Genomic DNA, 12661 nt, shown 5'->3' on the forward strand with positions numbered 1-12661 from the left:
GTGACCATGAAAACTTCAAAAGCAAGTCTTTTTTTTTCACACACAGGCACAAATATTTCCCCTTCAAATGACTGGTAGTTAATTATTTTAAGATGGTCTATATTGATACTGTTGTCACATATCACATGCAAATATTGTATGCTTATTTTTAAGAATGTAGTGCAGATGTTAATTTAGTTTTCCTGAGTCAAAAACAGAAACTTGTATCAGATGCCACTAAATGACTAATATCCCTATCTTAGAACTAATTTGGAAAGAAATATTATGGGATATAATTACGTTAGATGCAAAGATTTAAATTTCCCTTTTTATAGAGTTTCTTTCCTTTTTACAGAATTTCCTTTTATTCATATCTGATTTTAGAATCAAGGAAAATTTTTTTGGTTACTTAATATATCAGTCAGAATCTGAAATTAAGAGTTTAGCCTTTATAATTAATACATTTTTCTCAATATATTATTAGAAATTTGGAATAATGTTACAAAAGCGAGAACGACAAAGACAGAGACAGGCAGAGTTAGACACAGGGTTATGGTCTTTCGATCTCTTCCAAGGACTTACATTTCGCATATGATTAAGTTGCTGAGGCCTATTCCACACCCACTTTAGCTTTCCACCTCTCACATCTCATCTTTCTCTCTGTTACTGCTTTCATCCACCTCCCTCCTCCAAACAAATAGCCAGCACCTGAAATCATTCCTCACTCGCTGGTACAGGGTTAGAGGAAGAATCCTACTTATCTTTCAATCATCAAAGCCAGACACAGCTCTCTCCTCTCCTTTCTGTGTTATTTGTAAAAACATAAATCAGACAGGTAAAATGCTTGGATGTTAATGCCCATGCCAATTTTTCCAACTGTCTGATTGCCATCATATGGCAATCATGTTTAAGTTCACAGGACAAATTGAAAAATAAACTAGAAAAACCTTGTGGTTGGTCACACACAAAATAAGCATACAAAAATGCATAAAATAAAAGGCATGTACTCTCTCTCCCCCTCCTCCCTCCCCCCTCTCCTTCTCCTCCTCCCTCCTTCCCTCCCCATCTCTCCCCCTATCTCCCAAAGGAATAAAGAAATTATATTGTATTGTTCACCCAAAGTGAAGATGAGATCAAGCCACTTCTTTCAATTCCTCCTGACTTAGAACTTCCTCATTAAGTTCCTTGCTAGAATAAGTGCCTTTACTCCTTAGAACAAAGAAGCAGTGTTTATTCATCCCCAAACTGGCTCCATTTCTTTCTTTCCTGTTGGCCTCTCTTTACCCATAGACCTCTTCACAAATCTTCAATCAAGCTATTGGCAATGGACTGTATTACACATTTCATTTAAACTTAAGGGCAATCTAGAAATCAAGATTGTGTGTACTGTTTGCCCTTTCACTTCTATGTAGAAACATTTATATTGGTTAATATACATAAGCTATAAGAAAAGAGATACATAACTGATCTACTCGTCAATGTGTAAACACTTAGATACTTTGAAGTTCTCAGACCAAAATGGAATGTCTGTACCAAAGCCTTGCAGTCAAGTCTCAGTGATGATGCTGAAGAACGGGCATAAAAGCTCTATGAGCTAGACATAATGGCTGACTACAAGGAAAGAGGATCTTCTGGACACAATAGGGCTGTGGCACATCTGAGCTCACACAGACTGTGAAAGCATGGGCAGCCAGACACACCTGCATTCAAAGGGGAAAGTAGACACAATGTTCCACACCTAACCAAGAAGCTATTTGCAAATGATACTTTCTGGAAAATGGGAAAATCAGCTTTCTCCAATTGATTTTTCACTGGCTATATCAGCCACATTCCAGGGCAGGCTCCTGGCCAAGGAGTACTTAGCCAGTACAAGACAGACTCCATGATTTTTTGTGTGCTTTTTGCTTTGTTTTGGTATTTTTTGTCTTGTTAATTTTGAGAGGAGTGAATGGGAGGGAGGGAGGGAAGTAGCGGGGGATGGAGGGAGGAAGAGAGAGAGGAGAGAGAGAGGAAGTAAAACTAATATGATGAATTTGGGTGGATAGGAAGTGAGAGGGATCTAAGAGTAGTTGGGAGAAGGGGAAGAGTATTATTGTAACATATTATACAGTAGGCATATCATTATTGCAGTGCTGGGGATCAACCCAGTGTCTTGAGCATGCTAGGCAGTGTGGACCTCCCTCACTGTGTAGGGTGGGCTATGAACTTTCTATATAGACTAGGATAATCTCAATTCACAATCCTTCAACCTCACCCTCCACATTCCAAGACTACAGTCATGTATCACCACATCCAACAATAATTATGTATCTTTCATGCTTTCAAAAGAAAATAAATTCTGTGAAGAAAGGGGACTATTTTTTAACTTTAGTATATCCATAGACTGTGCTAACTATACACTTGCTATAAATTAATAAGGAAACAGAGTTTGGGTAAATGTGAGCAATGATGTCAATGGATAAATATGGCAAAAATAATTAAGTAGGTTGTTGTGTTAAATACTTATCTTAAGTGTGAAATTTACAAGTGGGACAAGACAAAAACCTGGGTACACTCAACTGTAGCTGTTTCCCACACTGTCCCTTTGCACCTTCCTCTGACTCTTAATTCACAACATGGCTCCCCAAGAAACCTTTTGTTGCAGAGAGCCCTTCTCCTGCTTATGCCACAGGGGCCTGAAACATAGGAAGCAGCTGGTTTTTCCTTCTCTGTGCACGTCAGACGCAAGTAATTACGTGACAGTCACTACAACTTTCCATACTGTCATGGTTTGGCTATGAATGTACCCCCCAAGAAGGCATGGCCTTTTAGAGAGATCCCCCCTCCCAATGCATTCCAGGTGCCATGGTATATGTAACAATTCTCTTGCCTCAGCTTCTTGAACAGGTTGAGATTACAGACAGGAGCCATCATGTCCCTCTAAGGCTCATTTGTTGAAAATCTGGTTCTACATGCAACAGTGTTAAGAAAGAGCTTAGGGCAGTATTGGATCATGAGGAATCTGCCTTTATCAACTAATATGCTGATAGATTTATCATTCAACATTCTTATTGAGATGTGATATAAATTATTGCAGGAGGTAGGTTCTAGTTTGAGGAAGTGGGTCACTGAAGACATGTCCTGTAAAGATTTACCTTGGTCCCGGTCCCTTCCTAGTGTTCTGTTTCCTGCCACCATGGGGTGGGCAGCCTCTGTGACACATTCCCTCAGCCATAATGCTCTGCCCGCTGCAGACACAAACAACTGAGTCAGGCAACTATGGAGGAAATCTCTGAAGCTGAGAAACAAAATTAGTCTTTGGGCTTTCAAGCTGCTTACCTCAGGTATTTGTCACTGTGACGAAAACTGACACAGATGTCTGCAGGGCTGACACCACAGGAAAAATCAAGACAGGAAGAATGCTAATTTAACAGCTGGCTTTGATACATTCGCATCATCTTTCATTCAACAACATTCCAAGCTAGATTCTCATGCCAGTTAGAGAATGAAGACACATGAAGGTTAGGTAACTTGGGCAGTGTCAGAGAGTGCACTGGACTGTCATGGATGCAGCCCTTAGGGAACTGTGGGGTGTGGTAGCATTGACAAATAAATTTTGAGTAAGAAAATGTCTCTGCTACACTATAACTAGGTTATTTACATTATAGTTAGTATTTCATTTTGTAAAGATTAATTTGGGATTAAAATAGCAGAGTAGGACTTCGATGCTAGGGAATATAATTTTCCACTTGAAAATGAGGATAAGCACAAGTTAAGACGTATGGATTTATGATGCTCCTGTATTCCCAGAAGGCAAGCATGCAGTCCAGCTTGTGAGGTTACGTCAGTCCCAAAAGGTCTCTGAGGTCCCAGAGAAGGAGGCCTGTTGAGGTAACAAACTCCACACACCACACCAAGCCCTGCATCTGGTTGTCTGTGCATCTGGTCGGGTTTCCTTAGATCATCTCTTGCTACTGTGAGTAAGGTGAGGATGATAACCAGACTCCACACCCATCCTGATAGGCAGCACACACCAATTAATATTTAATGCTTTCCTGTACCTGCATACTCCCCCATAAGTAGTTATCCACACAAAGGTCAAGCACATTGTCAGCGCCCACAGAGACGGACTGCCCTGCTGATTTTATTCTCCGCCTTTGCCTTTTCCTTAATATCTTTACCTGATCTTTCCCAATACACACCCCCCAAGTACAGAACAGACAAGTCAGCTGGAACCAACTGAAGCCCAACACAGCCAGGTTTTTACAGACTAGGCGCCACAAAGTGGGGCTACTAGAAATGGTCACTACAACACATGTGTTTATGTAGTTAATTCCCACTATTCTCCTTCAGGGGAAAATCAAAGGCTATAGTCTATTCATCAGTTGACTGTAAAAGCCTGTAGTCAGTATTCAGCTCACAAAGGGATGTCGCCTGAATGAAAGCTAAGAGACAAATACCTCTTAGATGCATGTGAATTCCAAAGACAACTATTTCAAATTGGTTTGCAGTAACACTAATGCCAGGATGGAATTTGTCAACTGTTCCTGAATAGTGCTCACACTGTGTGGGCACTACAAGGAACCAGGAAAGGAGAGAACTCACATACAAGCAAGCAGTTTCTAGCTAGACCAAAAAAAAAAAAAAATTGATTATGTTTATGTTTACAATATAACATCGAAGTTATAAAGTAAGGGAGAGGATACCTAGAAGAATAGCCCTACCCAAATACAAAAGTGTTAATAAACACAGAGGAACCCCAACACAACCAGAAGGAAGATGGTCACCACCAAAGTTAGAATTGCAGTCAGCTTTATCTGATTGAACAGCATCAAAATGCAAATACCATCCAAGTGAGGCATGTAATTTTAATTTTAAATTGAAGCATTTCCTAGACCAGCACTTTTTAATAGATTTCCTGAGCACTTGAAATGTGGCTGGTGAGATTAAGGAACAGAACTGTTACGTTTATTTAACTTCAGTTAATTTGGTCCTAAATAGTTATACATGGCTAAATGACTGCAAGATACCAATTTAGAGAGAAAAGCCTATAATACTGTCTCAGTTACTTTGGAGTGTGAACTTCATGCCTCAAAGTTCCTAAGCAACCTAATATGTAAGACCTCAAATGATACCATTTAGAATTTATTCAAATTTTGAGAAGGATCAATTTGAAATGGGAAAATGCTACCTTTGGGGATGGAATATGCACAAATGCACTTTTTGTTATTTTTACGGGATAAACACATGTTTATACACACAGTTCAGTTTTCTAGAAAACAATTTATCCCCCATAAAAATGCACCCCCAAATAATAACTTCTCATGTAAGACTGCACTCCTAGTTCCCTGAATAACAGGAAGCAAAATCAGTAGGGAACTCTCCTCATTCAAAACTTGAGCCTGCAGTCGGTTTCATTAAATGCACAAAAAAGTACAACCTTTCACTGCCTGCATATCTCTCTCTCTCTCTCTCTCTCTCTCTCTCTCTCTCTCTCTCTCTCTCTCTCTCTCTCTCTCTCTCTCTCTCTCTCTCTCATAGGTTTCCACAGCTAAGTGTGGAACACAAACACCTTCTTCACCTGCATCTGTGCCCTCAGCACCTCTAAAGCCAGTAGGCATGCTTCCACCCTGGGCCATGCTCACAGACTTGTCTGAAGGGAGGTGGAGGCGCATGTGCAGACGTCCTGTACACTGGGACCTAGGAGCGCAGCATCTCAGACATCCTGGCACATCTCTCAGGCGCAGGTGCGCCTGGCACAGCGCTTCCCCAGCCCAGCATCTCCGCCTCAGGCATCCGCGCGCATCATCTTCACCTCTGAGCCGAGCTCACCTTTCTCGCTCACGCTCTCGCTCTCCAGCTCCACGTCCTCGCAGCTGGTGTACTCCGGCGTGGACACGCCCTCTTCCTCGGAGCTGCTCACCGACATCTGTCTCCTCTTGCCTCCCCGCTTGGGCCGGTGCGGCTTGGGCGGGGACGGTCGCACGGACTCGGACTGGTCGGAGCTCAGGGAGTCGTTCCGCAGCATGCTCTCTGCCTTCTCGCGCTTGGCCTTGCGCAGGAGCACGGCCGAGCCCGGGTCCAGGCGACCCTGCTTCCGGAGCGGCTCGGGGACGCGCGGCTCGGGCGGCTCTGCGGGACCCGGGACTGGCCGTGGCGCCAGCGGGCCGTGCTCGGCGGGAGGCTGGGCGACGGGCGCGCGCGCGCGCGGGGACTCGGGCGGAGAGGCCCTGGTGGCGGCTGGCGCGCGCTTGCCCGCCGCGGCCTCGGCCGGCGCGGCTGGAGCCTCGGTGTGCGGGAGTGCCACGTCGCTGTGGCGCCGCTCGTGCCTCGCGCGGGACACCCGGGCGTGCATGCGCATCTGCTGCTCCTCGGGAGGCGGCTTCACGGGGTAGCGCGCCAGGTTCGGGTCGCTGCGGTACCTGGTCTGGTACTCTTCCTCTTTCCTCTGCTTCTCGTCCTCCGCCGCCCTGCCATCCTCGCGTTTCTCAGGCCGGTCCGGGTAGTCCTGGGAGCGCCCTTTCTCCAGCCTGCGGGTTTCCCGCCTTTCCTTCTGCTCCCGCTCTTCCGCGGTCCCTTCCCCGGGCTGCACCGCGGATTTGGGGACGCGTTTGCGCTCGCTCTTCAGGCCTCCCTTGCCATTCTGCTCCGAAAGCCCTGGAGCCTTCTTCCTGTGGTGTGCAAAGAACAGTTGATAGAATTTCAACAACACACCAAGAGAAATCCTTGTTGTGCATTCAGGCCTAAATCTATTATTTCGCATGATTAGATAGAATCCCGCGTCTAATTAAAATTTGAAGTAAAGAACGCCGTTAAATTTATGTACCGATTAAGTTTTAAATGTGAACCCTTTGCATTACAATAGTATCAAAAACGTATTTGGGCCTTTTAAAGTTTGCGTTTTAATTAGAAATCATGAATATTAATTCAATAGGCCCATATTATGCTTACAGTCCCTTGTAACATAAATTGTTTCAAATAGAAACAACATTGACAATAATAACTTAAGATCTAAGTTTAAGCATACATCACTACAAGAGCAAATGTCTTTTCCACACATGTATTTATGAACATGCATACTTGGAATTCTTGACTAACAATGAAACTTTTACAATTAAGAATGTGCTTATTTCAGAAATCAGATCTAGTAGCACTATGATAACGGAGCAAGTTCATTTCGGCTTGATTATTGGTACCCAAGACTTTTTTTCTTTTACAGCATTAATCAGAAAACAGTGGCTGACCCCTAGCTTATATTGTAACTTTCTCAGTCACTATAACTACACACAGTGACATTTTTTGTTTGTTTATTTGTTTCTTAAAGTACTGCTACCCAAAGCCAAGACCCTGTGCATGCCAGGGTGAACATCCTCAGCTCAGACATAGGGCTATATTTAAAGGTGCTGTTCATTTTCTCTTCCTTCATCCCTACTTATTACAAAATAAAGCCGCAAAGAAGAAAGCAGGTTTTGAGTTTTTCGTTCTTTATATGACTTTTGTTTTCAGGCAAAGATAAAATTAAAGGAAAAGTGCTTGTCAGGTCTTTGAATCCCATAAAGGTATTCTTCCCTTGTCCCCTTCAGTATTTCTCCATACAAAGAACCTGGCCAGGAATGTCCCTGTTGATATTCCAAAAGTTTCTGGAAAACATTTTTTCCTTGGCTAAAACTTTCTGAACTAATTCTAAATGTGCAGCTAAAATGGAGATAACCACAGGCTTGCTTTACAGTTCAAAGGAGCATAGGGAATCTGATTCAGGGGCCACAGCATTTGCACACAAGTTTGTGTGTGTGTGTGTGTGTGTGTGTGTGTGTGCGCGCGCGCGCGCGCGCTCTCTCTCTCTCTCTCATGCACTCACATGCTTAAGCATTCCTGCACATATATGAATGCATATCTAAACAGTGGAGACATTAGTCATTTCCGCTGTGGATTATCAAAGGGCAGCTGCTAAAATACATTGTGGGGTGGGGGAGGGGGAGAGACTATTGAGGACAGAAGGGGAACAGAGGCAAGGAGTAAAAAGAAGCATGGTGAGTTCTGCTTGAGGTATTTATAGTGCAGTGGCACTTCAAAATGAAAAGGGCATGGGCCTGAAAGTGGGTCACAGAGTGTGGGGCTGCAATTTCGCAATAGAAGGGGTCTAACACCATCGCAATAGAAGGGGTCTAACACCATCACATATTGGTAATTGGTAACTACAATTTTCAAAGATGCCACGACCGTACTCCATGCAAATAACTCATTGGTTTCTAAGGCTTACTTGAATTTGCTACAAGTTTAGGTCAAAACAGATTACTCTTCTGGAGATGCTGAACGGTTGGCTACCCTGCAGAGTTCATAAGATCATTACAGGAGAGCCATCCGGGGGTTGCTTTAAGGAAGGTCGAGGGATTTGCTTTTTTGGGGGGCCCAACTAATGATACTTTTCTTGTCACTAACTTTAATTGTTCTGTTCCCACTAGCTCCAGATTAATGCTCAAAATATGGTCAAGAAATTTTCAGTAATTGAAATCTTTCCAATCTTGCTTCTCCAAGGCTGCCCAAGTCCAAACTGTCACCAGGCCCTCTTCTGTTCATAAACCCAAGCCTCCATTATCTGTTTACAGACCCCTGCTTTCCTCGGTGCTCATGCTGTATGTCATGTGTCAACATGCCTCTGTACTCCTTGGGATTTTATGTAGGTTTTCATCATCGGCCAAACTTGACTCTTGTTTACCAACTATACAGTTCTACCATCTTGCTCATATTTAAAGGTACAGTTTTCTGACCAGACCCAAAATGCATCTTTAATATTTGTGTTTCTTAACACACTACGTTTTGTCATCAAGTGAGTTTCCATCTGTTGTCACTACAGTAATTCTGAAGTCCTTTCTTTTTTCAAATGTCTTCATACACATCCTCTCCTCTACTCTTGCCTATTTCCCTCTAACATCTGTGGATCTTATAAGGCTTAATTCAAAAGCCATTTCTTTTATTTCTAGACCTCACAAAGTACTGTACCTATTCTCTATTATTGAACAATCGATAAACATCCTGACTAACTGCCTAGGTGTCAGTCTTTCCTGGGATACTGTTTCCCCATAGTGTGAGAAATGGGATATGTTATCATCTCTGCGCCCTCTGGTTCCTGGCACTGAGTTTAATTACAGTGATTGTTTGAGGAGTGCTGGCTGAAATCACAGCCATATTCAGTTAGGTAGGCACCACATGTCGGCCTGGGACCTTGTGTTCCCCTTTAATACTTGGCACACCCCTGCAAAGTGTGTTATCACTGCCTATTATGCCAGAATCAGGGCTGTAACCTAGACATGCTTTACTTTGAAGTCATTGATCTTGTGTACATTTTGTTTGAAAATGATGTCTGAACACTTCCTTGGGTGGAGACTACTCCTTACATAGTAGCATAAATAACAGTTACAGGGACAGAAGCAGTCAAGCCTAGTCCCGTCCCACCCGTGAGGGCTCACACACCAGAAGCATCATTCCTTAGCATCTGTGTTTTCTAGTGGACAGCATCAACTCAGATAAATGAATGTATGAGTAAAACATTTTATGTACACTATCTGACCATTTCATGCCTTGCTGACATCTTTGGTGACACCCATGATGCTCGGGATAAACACCTAGGAAAGTTAACCCCTTTGCTAACTATATTTCCAGTTACCTCTCCTCAACTCATCCTTGACTACTTGTACTCTAGGTATCCTTTAGAAAGACCACAAGCAGAAGTCTTTCCTTCAGGCCACATGCCTAGCAGATACCATTAGCATCATTCTTAACTTCACTTGATTAAATGTCTCACTATTTTTATGTTGCAGCTAAAAAGAAATGTACTCAGAGTAATCTCTGATGTCCCATCAAGCCTGTCAGTAGGTTGGGTTCTGCATCTTATGCTTTAAGAGCACACTTTTCACTCATGTGCTAAACCTATAAATAGTGTTTTTAAGGGCTTTTCTCAACTCAAAGTTGGACGTTTGTAACTCAAATGATTGGCATAACTTTTACTGGCATCTGTGCTAGATATGAAAACCAAGCTTCTCCACAGAGGTCCCTTATGGAATGACATATCCTTGAGGCAGACAAAAATCTCCAGCCTGTTGCTGCCTTGAACATGGGGCCTAAGAAGTAATCCATCCACACACTCCTCCTAAGGAGGTGTGCTTTCTAATAAGCCCTCAACTTTTGCTTACACTATTAAAGAATTACTACCTTTCCCTCGGTGGCTCGCTTCTAGACCTTGATGCCTGCTTCTGTTCAGCTCCCAAGGCTTGCTGTGAAGGCTCGGTCCCTTTGCTTCTGTCCGCTAGTGCACTAGGGGAAGTGGTGCCCTGGGAAGCGGCAGCTGCTGAACTCAGGGGTGTCTGAGACCTGGATCGCTCTTGGAGTCGTGCTTTCTTTTCTCTTGGCACCTCAGATCCAGCACCTGTAGTCGTGTCGCTCAGAGTCCCATCCTGACTGGGTTGCTGAGGGCCACTTCCAAAGAACCATGCTCCAGATTTGGTTAAGATTTCTTGTTGCTTTCGGCATAAATTGCATACCCACATAACCTATTTGAAGAAGAGAAAGAGCAATATAAAAACTTTCTCTGTTATTTCCAAATGTTTTACTAAAATTAATCATAAGGAAAGAATGTCTTCATCTTTCTATGTACCCATGAAAATTTCTTATAAAACATTTTTCATATAATCCACAGTCAGGTTTATCAGTGCCTGGACTGAAAGAGTGCCTCTGAGCAACTAGAGTTTTCTTAATTTAATTTAATGATTCTGAGTTTGTTTCATTTTACCATATGTCTGTCATGGTTTGTATAATTGACTCTGATGTTTCACTAAAATATCTGTTAGCATAAGTGCTCTAGGTGACGCAGATAACTGACCAGAAACTGTTGTAAAGAGATGTAGAATCAATACTTCTGTACATCAGTTTCAGCATCTCACAGCATTTTATAGATATCTGTCTTCTGAAACACAATCTATTATTAAAGTCATCCATGAAAGCTATTAACATGGAAAAAGGCACAGAAATACAGGAAATGGCAACTTTTATATTTCCTTTGGTTAGTGTTAACCTCAAGCTTACTTTTTGGTACACATGGTATTAATTCATACACATACTTTTTAAAGCAATGCATCTGAGGCTGGATTTATTATTATGTGACAATAATGAACTATTTCTTAAGAAAATAATATTAGAACATTCAGTAGCATACATGCTGACTGGAGGGACTCTGGGAAGATGGCTTTGGCAAGCCCTGCCCTTCTCCCCCATGACCTCTACCTAAAAACTGTTAACAGTTTTTAGAACCCCCAAGGTCTATTCCCTAATTGTTCTACTTCCTCCTCCTGAGGCTAACTACCAAGGTGCAGCTCTCAGTAGCCTCCTTCGGCTCACCTAGTTTAGCATGCCCAATTAAAATTAAATACCTCATCCTAACATGGGCTTTCTTTTACCTTTTACTTTTATTTTAAAAAAAAAACTGCTATTTTCCTATGGGAAAAAGTCCTTTGTCTTCTCTATCCAGAAGCAGTCCTTTGTAGCTCTCTGGGATGAATACCTCTTCCCCCTCTCTCCTGTTCCCTTCTCCTTCTCCCCCATCTTCTATCTCCTATCTTTGTCTCTTATTCCCCACCCTGTGTCTGTCTGGGGCAAATAAATCTCCTCTGTGCTGAAAAATTGTTCTCAGGGGTCTTGAGCAGATACCAGTCTCTAACATTGATGAATGATGAGCCGTCACTTAAGATAAACATTTAATTTGCTGCCCTTAATGACATTTAAAATTAGGAATAGTAACAAGGACCGATTATAACAAAAATAATAAAGGGTATGAGCAATGACTAGCACCAAGGACAAAGATAGCTGATGGCATACCCGGGAGCCTTCTTTCTGAACACATGATATAAAACTGAGTGAACAATTCATTACCTGAGTGTATGCCAAAATAGTTACAATTCTGAAAGATAAACCAGGTGAGACTGTGCATGCCTCCCTGTATCCTCACCTTCTCAAACCACACACGTAAAGTTACCCAGAAGGCCTGATTCTGTGAACAGGGATACACCCCAGAACCAGGACTCCCACCACAACTTCTGGCCACCCTCTGCCTAGCTCTCAGGATGGGGGAGTGATGTTCCCACTCTGTCTTTGCCACTGTAGCCGACAAGACACCAATACGACCTGAAATCGTGTGATTCTTGAAGCCAGATAGGGAACTTTTCTCATTTTACACCAACTAAATAAATACTAGGAGAGAGAATCTTAAACTGACAAAGGGCAGTTCATCAGCAATTATTAAGGAAGGGTCATTTTCTACAACATAATACATTCCTGGGCCATGTTTAGAGACAAATGCGCATGTCCTTTAAAAGCACAGAAAATTCTTTTTTACAATTATTACAGAGTTTTCAAAATGGCTGTACGTTAAATAAAAGGACACAAAAGAATATGGCGACAGGGATAGAAAAGATAACTCTCATTGGATATCTGAATAGTATCTGGAAATGTTATTACAGCTTTCTTTATTCTTTGACTTTAAGCATTAAACTTGTCAATAAAAGGAAACTGGCACATTTGGAGAGAGTTCAGATTTCGGATATATGCTTTACAATAAAATATTTAAATTAAATTTTATAATCCACTTAATTTAATTATGGCAAGTAATATCCATACTTTAGATGATAGCCTTATCCAGGTATAAATTCACTCA

General features: G+C 42.3%; 1 protein-coding gene across 1 annotated transcript in view; it reads right to left on the bottom strand.

Moving 5' to 3' along the window:
- Rims1 (regulating synaptic membrane exocytosis 1) overlaps positions 1–12661 on the bottom strand; it is a 419282-nt gene that overhangs the window by 173673 nt on the left and 232948 nt on the right. The window contains exons 6-7 of the mRNA XM_051204313.1: positions 10168–10505; positions 5791–6629 (exon numbers count right to left, since the gene is read on the bottom strand). Of these exons, the coding sequence (XP_051060270.1) occupies positions 5791–6629; positions 10168–10505 (1177 nt within the window). The remainder of the gene's footprint in view (positions 1–5790; positions 6630–10167; positions 10506–12661) is intronic.

The sequence above is a fragment of the Phodopus roborovskii genome, unplaced genomic scaffold (assembly GCF_943737965.1).
Source record: "Phodopus roborovskii unplaced genomic scaffold, PHOROB, whole genome shotgun sequence".
In the NCBI taxonomy this organism is placed as follows: domain Eukaryota; kingdom Metazoa; phylum Chordata; class Mammalia; order Rodentia; family Cricetidae; genus Phodopus; species Phodopus roborovskii.